This window comes from Perissodus microlepis, chromosome 1 (genome assembly GCF_051167445.1).
Source record: "Perissodus microlepis isolate ML-2025 ecotype Zambia chromosome 1, ASM5116744v1, whole genome shotgun sequence".
Lineage (NCBI taxonomy): Eukaryota > Metazoa > Chordata > Actinopteri > Cichliformes > Cichlidae > Perissodus > Perissodus microlepis.
Genome location: NC_140461.1, coordinates 25747971 through 25767371, shown reverse-complemented (window position 1 = coordinate 25767371; position 19401 = coordinate 25747971). Strand labels below are relative to the sequence as shown.

General features: G+C 37.9%; 1 protein-coding gene across 4 annotated transcripts in view; it reads left to right on the top strand.

The window, feature by feature from the left end:
• The window catches only part of pcdh9 (protocadherin 9), a 188817-nt gene that overhangs the window by 116487 nt on the left and 52929 nt on the right, over positions 1-19401 (top strand). For 2 of the 4 annotated variants that reach the window (XM_084914448.1, XM_084907530.1), the window contains one exon: positions 14763-14964. In XM_084914448.1, coding sequence (XP_084770574.1) covers positions 14763-14964 — 202 coding nt within the window. The remainder of the gene's footprint in view (positions 1-14762; positions 14965-19401) is intronic. The other 2 variants (XM_084923424.1, XM_084921920.1) reach the window with 1 other exon arrangement.

Sequence of the window (19401 nt, the reverse complement as noted above, 5' to 3'; positions counted from 1 at the left end):
AGAGTATATTTATCTCAGGCTGATAATGGGATCGATAAGATAATGAAAACTCTCATTTCACCATGTGGAACAAATGGATATAGAGAATCACAAGAAAAGAGTATTTTTTGGTGCATCAGTGCAATTTCTTAGCATATATACGTGCAATTTCCTTGAAGCTAAGTATACCTATAAGTGTCCAACATGCTTTTTTCCTTTGTTGCAGTTACAAGGTGCTTTCTCCTTTGTTCCCCGCACACAATGGCCAGACTTCTGGGTTTTCCCCTCTGGGTTTTTTTGATTCACTTGAAGAAAGTCAGAGCAGACACCTCAGCTGATGGCAGGGCATAGCATGTCTGTACAAAGTAAACACACTTTTTTCTGCAAAAATCATCTTTGCTTTAGCTGATCAAACAGCTCAGAATAGAATATGAGTTCAATAAATTGACCAGTCATCAAAGTTTCGTGACTGTAGCTTGCATTGTTACAGAACTATTGTATTGGCAAAATCTGTTCGCAAACAGACAAAGTGCTGCGCTGAAAACTGCCTTTGTGGTAGTTCACACAGTAGGTGTGTCCGGTACAACATTTGATGATGACACACAGGAAAGCAAACAAACAGGCAGGCAAACAGACAGTCAGACACACAAGGTGAAGACAATACCAGCCACAAATGCTTAAAACATAGACCTAGAAAAGATTCTGAAATACTCAGTCATTTGCTTCCAGTGTCCAGTCAGTATGTATAGTTATATTGTTAAAACTATTAATTTATATGAAAGTTAAAGAAAGTTTTACAAACACTTACAAAAAATGATTGTGACTGTGAGTAATGAAACATGCTGTTGTCTTTTAAATGATAGTTTCCAAAACAGCCGTTGGTAGCCATCTTCAGAGGGACTTGGGTGCATAAAGATGGTGATAAATTGATTGACTCAGTTTGCTATCAGTCTGCAGTCCAAGTCTGACTGCAATTGGTAGGAGACAGGTTACCTCTCACTAGGCAGCCTGTGCAATTGCCTTGCGATCAAAAGTGGCCGCCCAGAATTTGAGGGTGGGCAACCGGTTGGTTCACTGCAACTTCTTGCAGTTCAATACAATCAACAGGCAAGCACCTGAAACTGGGTCAAGCAACAGAATGATGATCCCTTGCATAAAAGCAAATCTACAACAGAATGGCTGGAAAAGAAAAAAATGGCCCAGTCAAGCCCAGACTTCAACCTGATGGAAATCATGTGCCAGGATTGTGGCTGTGCATAAACAAATGCATGCAAATTGCAATGAACTCAAGCAACTTTGTAAAGAAGAGTGTGCCACAATCATGTAGGAGACTTCAAGCTACTAAATCATGGGGTATATTTAGTTTTTCCAAAGACTGCATAGAGCCCTGTAAAAATCTTCTTTTGTATATAACTACTTGTTTTTTATATATAAATATACACACACAGTATATGGTAAACAGGTATAACATGAAACAACAACAAGAAATCTGTCTTAATATAGCAATAAATTGGACTGACTCACAAAGCAAGATGGAAAAAAAAGGCATAGGTTTGAAATTCCCCAGCTTGTTTGTCTGGCTGAGCGGCCTTAATTTGGTTGTATCGCATTTATGCCTCGTGGTTGATACTGAGCAAGATGAATCATTGTAAAATATGAGCAAGATCAGCCGCTTGTTTCCTGGAGGTAAACGCTTGTAAGACCGCTGGTAAATACACCCAGAAGAGAGCATATCCTCTGAGATAAAGGGGAGTAAAAGCAAGAGAAAATGATAGAGGGATGTTGCAAATTCCTCTTGGCTTTTTTTGGATTCCTGATAGAATATTCTGTGTATGTGTCAGGACTCTTTTTTTTTTTTTTTAAATGTTATATTATAAACTACGTTGTTGGCTATCTTTAAGACCTCCCATTTTGCCAACCCTTAATCTCCTGCCAGTCACTGAGATCATCTAAAAGTGCTGAGAGGCTGACCCCTCATCCACAGTTTCTGAAATCAGGGCAAGATCTTTGCAGTTGTAGCACATTTCTGAGGCCAGCTAATACCCTCAGAACAATCTGCAGGTCTCTGATAATGGCTTGTAAAATCTTTCATCTTGACATAAGCTGGCATATGCTGAGTGGCTCTGCATGTTTATCTTAAAGCAACAAAAGCAGGGCCAAAACATGTAAGGTAATCACATCAAAGACCTCTGCTTAACTCCAGTGTTAGATCCTGTTTTCTTTCTAATCAGCCGTTGACCGTGTGGGTATTATGTGCATCGGAAATTAGTTTACGAAATGTTGCTAGAGTATGTTGGGAGAAGCAAATTGGGTCTTTGCTCCTGAGAAATGTTGCGGAAGAAAATAAGCTTTGTAAAGCAAGACCTAAATTAGTCCTACCTTTGATGACTTATTCTTGAATAACCAGCTTAATACTGGCATGAATAATGACACAAAACCGATCTGTAAAATATCTCTCCACCAGAGTCTTCCACTTATTTCAGACGCCACACCCAAATGGAGCCAGGCAGCATGTTTATGTGGACTTTACTTTCTGTATTATGTCTTTGCTTTCATCTTTTGACACCCTAAAAAGGAGCTTTTCTTGAAAATGTGCTCTCTTGCCTCTTTCTCATCTACAGGGCAGAAGAATAATCAAGCCCCCAACCCTCCTTTAATGAAAACAGAGTGTACTGAGGTTCGGTACGGATGTTGCCAGGCAAAAACTGCAAATTATACTATTCTAGGAAAAAACTCAAACGACCGGCGTCTTAAAAACAAGCCTTTCTTTCCGGCAAATGATGGTAAGCGTCGTATGAACAGAACAAGGGACAAAAGACAGAAACTGTGACAGGGCATGAACCTCCCCTGTTGAGTAATGAAATTAAATGACAGCTCTTGAGCGAGGAAGGGATGCTGAGAGAGAGAGAGCAAGGGAGAGAGGAGTGGGGGGATTTTGTCCAGCCAGGAAATTGAAGCCATCACAAGCAAATTGAGTTCAGGTCCTTTTGGTGGGCAAGAGCAGACCAATCAATTTGGCCTACTACTCAGTGCCTGTCAGCCTCACAGAAGGACACCTTGGCATCCAATAATAGGAGCACAGTAAACAACTGAAGCCCTGGCTCAGTTAGTCTCAGCTAACAGCTACCTATCCCTAGTAATTTTTCATCAAGACAAACATATATGAAGATAGTGTGCATCATTCTCCAATTTTTTTTAAAAGTGTCTTTGTATTCATGTGCACGCTAGTTAATGGGTGCCAGGCTGGATCATTTCCACTAATTGTGGTGTCTGTTCATGAAGAGAACAACACTTTTCACGAGATGAAATAAAAATTATCTTTTTATATCTCTCTCTTCCTTCAGGACATAAATAAGGTAAACGAAAACCAGACGTAACCTCTGTCAGTAAAGAAATCCTATCAAGTCTGTCTAAGTTGGAACCACATTTTAATGAGCCTGGTTTGGCCTTTCCCTTTTGCTAATCTTTGGACAGTGACACAACATTCTTGCTAATTATCTCGATTACACAGCAGGAACGCACTACATCACAGTTCTGAGGCAACAGTCGACGAGGGGTGGAATCATACAACCCCAAAGGCCTAATTATCTCTGTTGGTTTCCAATTAATCCATTAAGTTGTTTTGGCTCAGCTGCAAGACCTGAGGCACCATTTTATGTACCAATACAGTGCACCATCAAACAACTGCGGTACGTGAGCTTTCGTTTTGCAGCAATTCGCTCTTAATTCTTAATTGCTCTGCCCTCACTTTTACCTTTAATTTGTCCTAACAGATACATCTAGGAAGACATGATGAGATAAATCAATACGCTTTCAACAGAATATTCTCATTTACGGTAATCCAGTATAGCCCACGTTCAATTTAAAGAAATGCATCTTATTGTAGAAGCTAGTGTAGCACTATTGCTTCTCAAGCGTCCTGCCTCTACTGACTTACAATGATGAAGTTGCCTGGCTTACCATATGTAAAACTGCACTGATCATATTGATGAGTTGCACAGCAGTCAATAATCGTTTATGTGATAAGCTGCCGGACTCATGGGGGAGGCTGAGAAAAGGCTTCAGGGCCAAGACGGGTTATGAGATTCATGGTGATACAGGCTGTAGACATTAAGTTTGTTTACACGCTGCCAGTGAGCCATTGGAGCCAGTGCTTGTGAATGATTGTTTGAATATTGCAGCTGTCTCTTTAAACTAATATTGGGATTTTCACTCTACATCATTTTTTTTTCTCTTGGTCCTGTCTGTCATCTCCATTTTCCTCACACCAATATTGTCTTTCTCCCCTTGCACTTCTGTCATAAACTGGTAACAAGAGATGATGAGAGGGAAAAGCCAATATACTTTGCTTTTTTTCTCTTTCTTTTTTTTCTCTGATGGCAGTGCTGTGTCTCAGTTGGATTATTATTTGCCAAGTTGTAAGAGAATCCCAAGTGAGCACATGCTAATTTATAAACACTTATGTACTAGTTTTTCTTAGTCTATGCCATTTAGTTTTCTTTTATATGGATAGGGAACGGAGGTACCCATCTTTACGAAAACAGCTGAGCTTGTGCTACAGCTTATGTAACTTCCAGACATCTTTGTTTTTCTCTCTCTAGGGATTTTCTTACTAGATGTGTAATAAGTTATTGCTCGAGGATATTCTTCAACAGCAAATAATATTTTGGGTGCGTATCCATGCCTTGCAAAACACATATTTGTGCCAAACTGAAATTATTACTGAAGGAATGACACCTCTGTATAATAGGGGTATGTGACAAGCCTGCAGTCTTCACCGGGAATGCTGCATATCTCTAGTCTGATTCTCAGCCTTAGGTGGCAGGATTCAAATGGGCTGTTTTACTTTGTAATAACATAAAATTACATGAATAATTGAGATCCGGTCAATCTGTCACCTTTTTTCTTTGTCATAGTCTATAATTGATATTGTGATTCCTTATTTTAATAGTTTCTTTAAATAATGGTTGGATAAATGTTTGAAGCAGCCTTTTCTTAGATTAGCTTTACTTTTCTTTTAAATCTGCCAACAAACAAATAAAAAAATCCAAAAAGTACTATAGGACGCATGTAATTTCAGTGTTCAGCGATCGTTAACATGACTAAATGTCTCCTTGTGCTTGTTTATTGCTTAAAATTCTTCTCAGAAACAAGAATGCTACCCTATTGCTGGAAAAAGCTATAGTCAGTGGGCATAGTGGCTAGAGAAGATCAGCTGTTAAGTACAACTATCTACTGCCACAACCTCAGCACCCATATAAAAGACACTGCCATCACAGGCAAGCCATTTTCCCTCTATGGGAAATCAGGGCATCCTGCCTTAGGCTGTTGGTGTAAGTACTTAGAGTACAGAAGCTGCCACTGAGCAGGTCAGGAAAACACGCAGAGAGAAAAAGAAAGATGACTAAAGAAGAAAGGAGGAAGAAAGTAAACTTGGTGCTGATAGAATGCAATACATATTTATTGATTTCAGACAGTCATCTCACATCTGGTAACAGTAGATCCACCGGGTACCCAGTACAAGAACTCTGGCATCCATTTAGTGATGTTATTGGGATTCTAAAGTTACAGACCTGTCTTGGTTAGGCTTGTTTAGTTTCAAAAAGAGTTGTTCAGAGTCACCCATATTTTACTGGTGGTGTAAGTCAACAGCGCCCCTGCTGCACATTAACTCTGTATCTTGCCAGATTTGGTGAGGAGACGCAGCTGAACTGACAGCAGAGACCGTGGTGCTTTCTGTACAGTTGATATTGTTCAGAACTTAGCAGCATAGCAGATATTTTCTGTTTACAGCCAACTGTCAAACCAAGAAACAACAACTTACTCTACTGATCAAACCAGAAATTTCACACCAGGGGGCATTTCCAGCTATAAAGATAAAGCGCAAAGGATTGTATATCAGTGTTAAAGCACAGTAGCAGTCATGCTGGGGGCCAAGGAACGTGTATGGAAAACTCTAGTTATTTACATTTGACCAATGAGGAGCATATTAACAATAATCTCCTTTACGCTCACAGCCATTTTTTAAAAACATGATCAGAATGAGTTGCCATGGCAACAGTCCTGTGCCCCGTTGAACTGCTTAGGTTCATCAAGACTGCTTATACCACCAAAAGTGGGGGAAACTGACAGAGAATTGGTGGCTTGATTCATTTTTGCATGATTTATATTGAACCACAGTTTCTAGGAACAGGCTGTGCCTGTGGAACAATCTTAAATTACTGGTCATAGTTGGAGCTGCGGGTCATTGATCCTGATGAGCCAATTTCCATCTGTTCGTTTTTCTTAACTGCTTACCCAACTTTGGGTTGCCATGTGCAATTATATAGTATAGCAATGTTTCATCTTATTGTGATAAGCTCAGTCAAACGTAGAACAACTATATCATGTTGATAATGAGTTCTGCCCATTTATCTGGACCCCTAAATAGAAGAGTTTTTAAAATATACTGTTATATGCTGTAATATTAGTTTTTTTTTTTATTTGAGCGTTGTTCATCTGTATTCATGTTTCTTTTTTTCTTTTTTTTATATATATGTCTTTTGTTAACAGGGGAGATCAGACCTGAGAAGAAAATAGCCCAAAGAATCTGAACATAAAATAGTAATATATATATAGAAAATTTGCAAAAAACAGTGAGAGGCGTAAGTGAGAGGTATACTCAGGCTAATGCTGCTGCTTGCTGAACTGTAAAATGATAATTATTCTCTATCAGTGTTAGATCATACCTCAGGAAAGGAAAACAAATTATCTCCTTCAAGATCAGCATTAATTTTTATCTACCCACCCCATATACAAATGTATGTATGCATAAAGCAGCAGCTGAATGGTTTTCCTTCTGAGAAAGAAATGCAAAACATAGCAGAGAAACTGAGAACTGCTCCTTTTTTGTCACACTCTCCCCCAAAATGCAAACAGGCAGGCGATAACATACAAACAAAAACAAATTATGCACTGCGACATACACTATCCACCACTATGCATTATGCTGGCACCTTGCTTTCACTAGGAACGGTTGGATGGAAATTACTGGCTGCTTGGCAACAAAACAAATGGAAAAAGGGTCTGGGTGATTTTTTTTTTTCAGATGATTAGCTGCATCAGAATTATTGTTAGTAACATCATTGGCCATAAAATTAATTATTATGGCTAGAGCTTAATGATATGTCTGTACTGTGAATTCCTGTCAGATAAAAGAACAAAAAGTTACTGTAGTTCCAATTTTCTGTAACTTGTACTCACCTGAATCCACTGAAAGCATGTAGGTACAGAAATCCACCATCTGCTTAGAGGTAAAACTAAGCTCCAAAGTACACTGAATATCATAATTCACTATTCACATCTATATTTTATAGCCAGAGCACACACTTTGGAAACATTTTGAAGCGTTTTCAGTAAACATGTTAGACGTGTAACATCTTAGTGTATACAAGCCCCAATATGTCTAGTGTGTAGGCCCATGTAGCACCATAACGGCTGACACGTACCGCAAGTGCAGGGTGTCGATAAGGATATTTGGTGGCGCTGTCAACACCTTGCCATGGTGCTTCAGTATCAAACATCCCTTCCGTTATCACTTTCTTTCCATTACCAAGTGGCATGAACATCTGCTGCTTTTGGGAGAGGTTACAAGTTACCTTCTCAAGTGTTTTAACACGAACAGAGATTACAAAATGTCCTTCTCTCTCTGGAAAAAGGTTTTCTTGGTGTGGCATAAAATTCAGCAAAGGTTTTTCAACTCAGACCATAACTTAAAAAAACCCAAGTCTGATTACGAAACTGTGTAATAGCCTTTTACTGTTGTGCTTTGTTTAAACAGCAGCTATCCCTTCAGATTCCATTTAAGCTGCATTATCAGACAAGCTTCTCGTTATATTGTAAAACTTTGTGGCGCGTCACCAGTTTGGTTAGAGTTACCTTTTCGCTGACCTGATAAGATGGAGGAATCTTTCCAACCAAACTCTACTTGACTGTTTATCTAATCATGTATTCTATTCATTAAAACTGAGATTAAGAAATAAAGATTGAATTTGTTTCAGTGCAATTTATCGTATTGGAAGCAGAAATTACATTCTCAGAACATAATGTTGTTAAACTTTATGGCTATTATTTTCAATTAATATGCTGGAATTGATGAACTGACTGTGCAAAAATTATATTAAATGTTTTATGTTATATATGTATATAGGTTATTAATTATATAACCTAACGAAACCAAGGAACCATTGTGAAATTTAAATTACCAGTTGCCAGTCAACCAGACTGCACTGCATTGATTTACATTTGATCTCTAAAAGCTGGATAATCATGGCTGTGTAAATAGCCATTATTTCCACAGGATAAACACAGATCCAACTAAACAAACGTGTGCTTTCACCTATTTGATGTAATGGACTCACAAATAGGATTTCATGACAAGTAATAGGGTTGTAGGTTATTATGAATTATAGTGTACATTGTGATAATTCTATATTTCCCTACAAAATAAATCGGTGGTTTTAATGGACCATTAACATGTTTTACTTGATTTGGATTGGGGTTTTTTTTAGTATCCGTCATTCATTTTATCAGCGCAGTACCACCGAACACCGACTTCACTCTCTACAGCTGAGTGTAGCAGCGAGATCACATGGACTGTAACTCATAAACACATCAAGATTCCCCATTCAGTGCTCAGGGCCTAGCCTGCTCTGCTCTGTAGTTAACTGTCTCTGAGTGTCAAATCCTTCATCCTGATGCAGGAGACACACATAGAGAAGAATTGCTGTGTCTCTCATTTTATGGATTTGGATGTCGGCAGAGGGTAGAGCCGATGAGTGAGTCAGTAGTGGTTAACTTTGTAGCTAATGCTCTGTGGCAGTTGCACAGGTTTCTTCAGCTCAGCTTGAGGTGCATAGGGAAGCTGGTTGAGTTACAACTGTCTCACAGTTCTCACTCAGCCAAGTCAGGTTCTTTAACAGCATACCAAGGTTAGGATGAAAAGGGAGAGGTAGATGTATGGGGAGAGGGGAGTGAAACCTCCTACAGAAAAGAAAGAGCTGCAGTTCGGAGAGGAAAATAAAAGTAGATGAGTCTAAGATGTCCAAATCTAGCCCCAGGTAGAGTTAGATGACATTAATTATAAATGAAATTTCACCCTTCTGAAGAAGCCTTTTCAGGTCAGATCTTTTTAGTTTAGAGATTTTCCTGCTCTTTTCAGAGACAAAAAAATGTTCAGTCACATTGTTTTACTTTATAGCATGCATCAATCTATCCCTCTATCCTAATGGCAACGTCAGTCATTTCATGTGTTTATGTCACTGACTACTCATACACATTTACTCATTTCAGTCTTTTTTATTTAAGTATTAATGAATTCTTATTAGTTATTGTGTAGAGATTGGTCATCATGTAACCAAGTATTCTGTTTTTTTATTGGCTGATATACATTGTGAGTGTATTTAACATTTGAAAAAGTGGGATTTCCCTCTATCTGTATCTAATAACATATATATTACAGTAAGTGTAGTGGTTTCCAAATTTGCCTAATTAAATGAAAGATCCTTAGTTTGATTGTGGGAGGCGACACAAATCCCTTGGGGGGTTTGTGTCAGGAAGCACCATGTGGTGTAAAAATCAGCCAAATCAAACATTGAGTTTCCACTATTTCACAAGGGGGCGCCACTTGTTTATTTGTTTTTTAAGTCAGCTAGTGACCAATATGCAGGAAGGTTAGTGCAAAGTCCTGTGTTCGAATCCATCCTGGGCCTTTCAAATTTATTAAGAAACTTTAATATACTTATCAGTTCATCGGACTTGCAACTATATTTTTTCACAGTTGTATATACAGTTTTTTTTAAGATTCTTGACTTTATTATGTTTTTATGTTAGATTGCTACATGTCATAAATATGGTAGCTTACTCAAAAATATAGAGTAAAGCACTAGTATCTTTCTTTTTTTCATTTCAAACAAGCACACACAATGGAGGAGCAGTATTCATGATAACTTATGAAAGTGGGATGAGATTTAGTTTATTAGGGAAGTGTTGGCAGATGAAAATCAAACAAATTGGACTTTGGGGGCACAAGCAAGAAGGAGTTTGTCACAGCTTTTGTCATCTGTGAAAGATGACAGGTGAGAGTGTGAGTCTGGTGACAAGCATGCTGTATGACTAGACTAGATTTATGTTTTTTGGTGGGGAAAAAAATCCCTAATGTCAGTTAGACAGTAAACGGATAAACAAACATGCAATCTATGTACAGGATCCATAAATCTTTATAAGATCAGTTAGGCTAGAAAGAGTCAAAATGATGGACTGCGCTAATAATCACATGCTAAGCTTGTGCTCTGTAAATGAAAAAGAGAGAGCACAGTGCTGATAGACAATACAAACACGCACTCTCATGCACTCACATACATGCCCGCTTTCCCAAGCTTGCAATTTGGGAAATGGGTCAGATGTGACTTAGATTTATGTATCTTTGTGTTTTTTCTTTGTGCGCTCGTGTGCTTGTGGTAAGCTAAAAAGTGAGCGAGTGACTGCGCAGGCTTTATTGTGGATGTGGCAGAATGCAGATGTTTCTCAGAACTGCCTAGCTATGATTTAATGATGAAAAGCAGAAGGCAGCAGACTTAGACTCTGGAGAGGCAGCGGGAGCAGACTACGTCAATATTAGAGTCAGAATCAAAGACGGGGAAGATTGTGATTTATTTGTCACTTTTTATTTGAGTGTTACTTACAGAAACACGTTTGGGAACTCTTTTTATCTCTGTGTCTTTCATCTTTTTTAAGCAGTTCGAAAAGCTTGTTTTTGACTGTGTTTATGTCATCAAAATAGAGCAATGCCTGACTGCGACTGTGATGCATTTTATGGATGAGCCCAAAGGAAATCCGAACGTTACCTTGACAGGAGGCAGTGTCTATCAGCTGCTAATATGTCACTTGATTTGATGTTTTGCGAAATGCTACAGCTTGTCAGGATTGTGGATGAACACAGTGGGGAATAGAGTATGATGCACGAATGTACTTTTTTCAAAACACAATAAAATATCAAACAAGGACATGCATTTTTTTCCTATTTGAGGGTTAGAAAAACTCAGGTGTGTCATTTTGTCATGTCAGAAAGAGTTAAAGTCAGCAATAGCAGCACAAAGGTGTGAGATAGAGGGGATAAAATAGAAAAAAAGGGGGGAAAATCAATCAACACTCGCTGTGGAACACAGAAGGGCAAACACTTCAGTGGCTTTTTGTTGATATTAAAAAAATAAAGTTTTTCCCAAGGTGACCAGCAGATGGCAGAGCACCTTTGGGCTCTAAGGCCTGAGCAAGAGCGAGAGAGCAGGGCAGGCAGAGAAAGAGATCTTTTCGTGAGTTTTGCTTTCCTGGTTGACTGATCTCCCTCAGTGGTCTGATTGTGAGAACGGACTCGTGGGAAGTGTTCTCTCACCGCAGGTGTCAGACTGCTGTTAGATAAGATTATTTGCGGTAGTGAGGAGGTTGCATTATTTGTGTGTGCATGTGTGTACGCACGCATGTTTGTCTGCGTGCGCATGCACCACTTCTCGGTGTGTGCTTCTTCTCATTAAATGTCTGCCTGATAGAAATGTAGTGCTACATTGTGTTCGGTTGGAACACAGTACAACACAGAAGTTGTTTTCGACTTGCACACTGAGCTCCACATGGTCAAACTCAGGAGGAGAAAGACGGGGAAGCGAAGAGAAAGCCTGCGCTCCGTGTCATAAGCCCTATCCCTGTTTGTTTCTGTTTTACAAAACCAAAAGTTATAATGCTTTTGTGTTCTGTGGGATTCAGGCTTTAGTGTGGAGTCATTCTGATAGTGATTTTAACAAAAAAGGCAAAGCGTGCCTTGAGAAATCATTGAATCTGCTACGGTACTTTTACAATACGCTGCGTGTGTGACTCCCGACTGTGCCAAAAAGAAAAATAATAAAAACTGAATAAACTAAGTGCTTAGCTTGCATTTAGTCTTTAAGAGGCAACAGCAATTGAGATCAATGAAACTGCTGTCGAGCTTTCCAATAACTAATAGTGTTAATAACGATTTTAATACTCACGTGGGTTGGCCCACTTCAAAGAAAACACAAAGGCAGACAGATTGGTTTTAGAATGCAAAACTTCACATTTATGCTTTTTAAGAAACACGTATAAAGTTGGAGCTGGTGTCAAATGAGACATTTATGGTCCCCTGGCAGTTTTTATTTTCCCTTTACTTAATATTGTGCTTTCTATGAAGACCCTTGGGCAAATCCTATTCCTGTTTATTTGCTGGCTTGCTGGAATTGAAACCTTCCAGCAGCAAAGTGCTGCTAGTTGCTTTGTGTTTGTTAAAGTGACTGTGTTTGGTCAGGCAAATTATAAAAACAAGCGGATAACAAGGGTTAGCAGGCGTGATAAGCCATAATATCTTGTAAACTGGCAGCGGGGATAGTTTAAGCTGGTCTTATGCTAATATTACTACAAGTGACAGTCAGCAACAGAGAAATACAAACATCTTCAAACATGCTTAAACCTACAAATAAACATATGCAAAAACACAAGCAGAAACATCCACAGAATCACTGTGTGCATTTTAAAGCCTTACAGCTACTGTGGTAGTGCAGTTACATCCTCAAATGTTACGCATTTATACATTCCTTTGCTTGTAACGATATTTTTTTAATTGACTTTTTTAAAGAAGTCTAAATCATTTTACGGTGTATGTAGAATTATTTCTTTACACTGAACTTCTCCACTTTGTCCAAACAGAGCCTAGAATCTTTTCAAGGTCCCACCAGTGTCTGACAGCACACACTACCATTATCCCAATTAATTATAAACCATTTCTTCTCTGCTAGAAGTCAGAATCAAAGGAAATAACATCTCTAGAGTACTGTTCTATTAAATAATTTCTTGCACTTGTCATATATACAAGTAGACGACTTTGTAATATTACATTTGTCATGTCATATAAAATGTAAATTGCTGTTCGCTATTCTGGGCTTTGGATAATAGCAGACATTGTTTCCAGTATGGATTTGACTTTTTATTCACCCAATCAATTAATAATTAAACTACATTCATGTCTAGTTTAATGCCACATAAATCACTTTATAAAACTGTAATGCATTTATACAATCTGCATGTGACTGTGTTGTGAAATATACAGTGTTTCCATAAGTCTGACAAGAACTGGTAGAAAAAAAACTGCCAGTGTTCGTTTTCCTGGCTGGACACTCTCAGGGCTGCCAACAAATAGATGGCTACCTTGCCTAAGGCCAACTTCTTTGGCATTAGCAATAAAAACATATGCAGACACTGTTAATTAAGTGCAGACACACTACACCTGCCATCTTCCATTGCTTTTCTCTTTCGCTGGCTTCATTTTCTTTATAAAGTGTTTTTCAGGCTTCATAGACATAGCGTGTCTCCCCAAATGTGAAACTGATAGTGCTATATTACCATATCAGTATACATTAGCTTTCACAGAAACAAACAATGCAATGAATTCCTTTAGAAAGGTCTTCTCCCTGTTATCTTCATTCAAAAGGCCAGATCTGATCAGCGGCCGTTTTTAAATTACTGACAATGACATTTACCCAGTTTTACCTGCAGTTTTACAAGGCATTTACAGCCAGTCACACTTGCAATTGTCATTGGAGAATATGAGTTAATTGTTTAAACCATCCATCCATCCATCATTATTCAATTTACACACCGTATTTAAATATGAAGCCAGTTTTTGTGCTAGTGTCCTGGGTCTAACTGCAACCCCCCCCCCCCCCCCCCCCTTTTTATTCCCTTTCTTTATTCTTCCTTTTTGTTTAATTGAATGTTTGGAGCAGTTCTAAAATATATAATGAGGTCATTTGCATTAGACTGCAGATTGGGTGACCTTTGCTTTTGCCAATAATTACTGTAAAACCCATCTCTGTCTGTCATCACCAAGGATGTGGCAGGGACCTCTCTGTGCTCACGAAAGGTTAGCTGGAGGCTTGCGTCTGGACTTATGAAAAAGCCTGAGGAAAATGTCATTAGAGCAAGGGAAAAGACACTCAGAATTAACAATTGGAAATTCAATCAGGATGGCTTTAAGGATGGCATGTGTGTGAGTGTATATGTGTTTGTGTGTATGTGCAAGACATAGTCCCAGGAAAACTTGTGTTTTCTTTTCCTTGTGAGACTGCAGAATGTGATAGGAAGGACACCCTGGGGGTGACTTCTGTTAGCTCCACAGGCCCCTTTGACTTTGCTAGCACCAAACAAATTAACAACACAAACTAAACAATCAGCCTGTAAAAGTCCCTGCAGTAGACTTGACAAACATGATAGAATTTTGCCTCCATTATTTTATTGTCCCTTTGCAGTTATGTAATACTTTAATGAAAACACAGTTTGTTTGTTTTTTCAAAAGTTTTACACTTTTCACTTTGATGAATTTTTCTTATAGTGCTCCTTGTTTATTTGCATGCAGTTAATGGTTGTCATTGTGCAGTGAAACGTGACTGTATTTACAGTGTGCAAACTCTTTTCCCATCAATATCTGGGCTTAAGTCAAAATAGACGTTTTATTCGACAATTCTTCTCAGTCGGCGGTGATGATATATATTACATTTTACATTGTTCAGGCAAAATGAATTCACACTGCAGTCCTGATCAGCACTCAGTGTGCAAAAGCAGCATGCTTGAGCTTGTTCAGCTCAGTGTCAAATAAAACTGTAAATAAAAAAGAAAAAAAAATTTAAATTAAGGGGGCAGAGCAGAGCACTAACATCAGAGGCTCTGTTTTGTGCTCTTGGTTCTAGTCACAGCGGCGCGTCACGTTTCACCTGCCGGATGGCTCCCAGGAGAGCTGCAGTGACAGCGGTCTGGGGGACCACGAGCCTGTAGGCAGTGGCTCCCTCCTCACACAACCTCTCCCTCTGGTGCAGGCGCAGGACGACTTCTACGAGCAGGCCTCCCCTGATAAGAGGACTGAAGCTGATGGAAACTCCGATCCCAACTCTGGTAAGTTGAATTATATTCTTTCTAGCATATATGCATGGTTTGGATTTTCTTATCTAACTTTAAATCTACCATTCTTCTTCTTCTTTTTTTCAAACTCTGTAGCTTAAATCAACATTGTTGGCATTGTGAAACAGCTGCAACTTGTTCACGTTGACTCAATTTGGTGGACATTGTGCGCATAGTAATGGTGTCTTTTCTTTCAAATCCAATATGATTTTATTCATTTTTCTACTTATTGTATGCAGGATGGTGAAATCAGAACATTCATTGTCTACAGGTTGAAGAAAATGAAAACATTTCATATCTGGCTTTGAGGGATGACTAAAACCTCTTGAAAAGAGATAATAAATTCTCATGAAAAGCAACATCTGTCTCCATAATGGACTCAACACACCAAAAATCATTTAATTTAGAGTTATTTGATTGTTCAAGTAGGTTTCTAGTGGATACATGAGCAGGTCATTCATTTCTCAGTTAATCATCCAGACTTGTTCATTCCTCCCAGGAGCAAACCTGGGCCTCCCATAGGCTCCTCACCTATTTGTGAAACTCATTTGATTTATTTAGAGATGATTTCCCAGTTGGAAGCCTTGTTCTCAGCTGAAGATGTTAACTTCCCACTATTTCTGGTGGGGATGTACATCTCCGACCCAGTTTTCTCATTTTATCATTAAGAGGTGAGGCGTGCGCAAAGATCAAGCGCATCGCCTCAAGGTCGATGCCAGCTTGCCTGCTGAGGGTGGAGCAGCTAGCACCGCATAAATACAAGTGCAGTGAGTAAACTGTGGGTGCATATGATTTAAAACAGATTTAACTTAGCAGATGCACTCACAGTTGGCAAATGTATTCAGTGAGCTTTGTGTAGGCCTACCCACTCACTATCTTCAGAAACAACCCATTCTCATTCCCAGAGACTTTAAATACTGTAATTTTGTCAGAGCTGCTGGCATCTCTGAGATATGCGCAAGTGTCCTTTGGAGTTACTACACCAGTTATAGCGATATTTGATGCTGGGCACAAATGTTCCTACAGTATGCAAAAAAGGTAAAAAAGTCCACAAAGCTTGGTTTGAAAAACTGGTGAATGCATAGCTACCATTCATCTCTTGTTGTCTCACACACTGTTTTTTTAGTTTTTTTTAGTTTTTTTTTTTTTTTTGTTAAATTTGGTTTGAATTCACTGTTTAATTTTTTTCTTCTTCTTTGGTTAAGTTTATTGTTGTCTATACTCGTTGAAATTCACCTGTTGGGATGACAGCTAAAATAACTGTTGGTAATGTATTGGATTACCAATTAGCAACAAGGAATCATATCAACTTCAAAACAAGTGATTACCAAATAGATTATTGGTGAACAGGGCTTTAGGTTATCCCATACTCAAAGTCAATAACAACTTTAAAAGTATTTAAACCAATCAAGAGCCTAATCAAGTGGTTTGGTTTTTGGCTTTTGGCAACCAGTCAAACACTATTTTTAAAACCCAAATTCATACAGTAGAAGAATTATAAGAGAAAATTCATTAAAACAGTTTCAGTCAACAGTCAACATCCTTAAATGTTGACTGTCTAATTAACAATTAGACAACGTACTCAGTGGTCCAGCAAATTTACACTACCTTTGAACCACATTACATATCTTGTACTGACATCAGGGGACAATGTTCATGAATTCATTGGAATCTCAAAAGAATAGAGATGGATGATTAGAGGCAAAACAAATTTACAGTGTTACATTATATGAATGTGGGATTTTCAAATGTCACGAACTGTTGGCTAATGAAAGCATTTCATTCTATGGCAGGTCAGAAATTTATGCTATTTGTTCAACTGGTATTTACTGCATAACAATTAATGAATAATGAGCTGTACATATCTCACACCTTCCGTCCTACTGTCTATAAATACAAATAAGGCTATGGATATGTTTACACAATTTGGTGCGCAGAGACAGATAAACTCTAACTGCCTTGGCTTTCAGAAGCTCCAAAAATAAAGTGATACAAATAAAATAAAATTGTATTAATTTCATTCTGTTAGTAGTATTTTACAGGTAAGATACAATGTAAAATGCTAATTTTAGAAGCAGCACCTGAAAGAAGGCCTCATCCATTAAACATGACTTACTAGCTTAAATATTTGTAGTTTTTCAGCACACTGCATCATTTTTGTCCTTAATCAGCGGCCTTCTCTTTTGTTAGTGTTGTTTGCCTGTCAGCAAACTATTAACAGTGACAGCAGTGGTCTTTGATCATTGACCTGCTTCTTGGCAGGATAATGATTTTATGTCCTGTGTATGAGCGATATGTTACCTGCTGTGGCACTCTCTAATACGTGAACTCAGTGGACCCAGGTTAACTCGTTTTGAGTAAGTCTCTGTCAGACTTAAAAAGCCTCACACTGTTTTCCTACTAGCTGTACGATACGAGTCATTCTGTTGACAAAGGCAAACAGTATCTAAAAGGTGTTTGACACTTTCGTGTTCTGAGCTCCAAAGTATCTTCTAACGCTATTGAAAAGAACCCCATTCAGTGCAACATTTTAAATGCCGACCTTGACAGTAGGTGGTCTTTCCACGAGGCTTTATTCAAGATTTGACAATAATATTACTTGTGCCTTGTTTTCTAAAATGTTAAAACCGTTCAAAAGAACTTCAAGAATCAAAATGACAAAATGACATGAATTATTAAATTATTACAAGTCTCCAGTTGTCGTTTTGCAAGCAGAATATTGAAAAATGATTTATTTGAAGTAATACAGGAAAGTATTAATAGTTATATATATAGGTTGCGGCTTTCATCTAAATTACAGAAATACAGCGTGCATACTACAGGGTATCTGATAACTTCCCTTTTTCCTTTTTTTAAGAACAACATAAAGACTGTCTTTGTAAGTTGGAAAATTTTCCTTAGTTTCACTATGATGAAAACAAATTAAAAAAACAACAACCCCCAAAAAGAAATATTAACAGATGGATGGTAATCAGGGATGTAGCAGTTTCAGTCAGCATTATAGTTTTTTGATATAAAAAAAGAGAAAAAACCTCACAGTAATCTATGATCCAGTGCTACATAAGCAAATGTAGTTAAATCTTAAGACCTTGCAGGGCCCTGTTTCCCAGCAATGATTGATTTTAAAGGTTAGGAGTGTTTTTTGGAGCTTTTTTTTATATATAAAAGCTGTTGTATTTTCTCAAAACAACACTTACAAACAAGTCCACATGGAGTTCTGTTAATGCTGTTGAGGAGGAGGATGAATTGATTGAAACTAACCTATAACACTGAATACTCCATAGAGGAGTTCTGGATATTAAAATATATAAAATGTAACATACGACACAAACGACGCAGTAGTACGAACAGCTTGATTGCGTAGCAGGAAAGAAACACATTTTGCAGTCAGCAGTGACAGCCTTCAGCCTTTGGCATTTTATGTTAGTGGGTGGAAGTAAGTTTCAGAGTAAACTTTGTGAAATCTAATTTGATCGATTTAGCTGGTGCTCGGCGTATCCTTATGCACACATTAAGCCATTTTGTTATTAAATTAATGTTACTGTATTCAGATCACTTGATAAATGGACATTGAAAAAAGAAAATAACCACCAATTTAAGCACACAACTGTGAAATAAAAACAGAACAAACAAACAAAACAAAACACATAATTAGGATAGAGAGCAGATGAATTATAGAGTATTAAACCTACAGGCAAAATTCTCTCAACTCTGATTTGAAGGAGTACAAACAAAAACATGTAAGCATAAACATCATGTTGCCGAAATCCACTACTCTGCACTCCCCCTCATGATAGTGTTCGCAGTCATCATTTAGAAAGCTCTGAAATCTGTGAGACTGATGTCTGTGTAACGCACATAAAACAGCCCACTCATCTAACAAATTAGTTCTGAATCAGACTTTTTAAGTGCATTAATAGCACCCAGTAAATGTAATACAATATTTTTTTGAAATTATTGGATCTATTTACAAACCAGTATCACTTACATCTGCTGCTAAATACTCTGTCAAAAGTCACTACATAATTTCACATAAAAATGAACCTGGTTCTTTGGGCATATTTTATTTAGTAAGGTATTTGTTTAATTAAGTTTGTTATTTTGATTCATTTTCTGATCCAAAACTAGAAAGGAATTGCCCAAAAATAATAATTTAAAGCTTATCAGTAGTTCATGTATCTTATTATGTCACTTGTATTGTAATCAAGATTTTTTTTACTCCTGAACTGGCTCAATACAAGAAACTCAATCCGTTCATTAGTCATTCCAGTTACTGTTGTTTTGAGCTTCGACTCCAGATGTAGAGTAGCAGAAATGGAAGATCCTGGGGAGTTTTTAATGAAGAAGTTTTAATTGTTAGGCTATGTGAACTGTTTTTAATGCGTCTACCATCCATAATTTACAATGCGTTAGAAACAGTAGAATAATTAA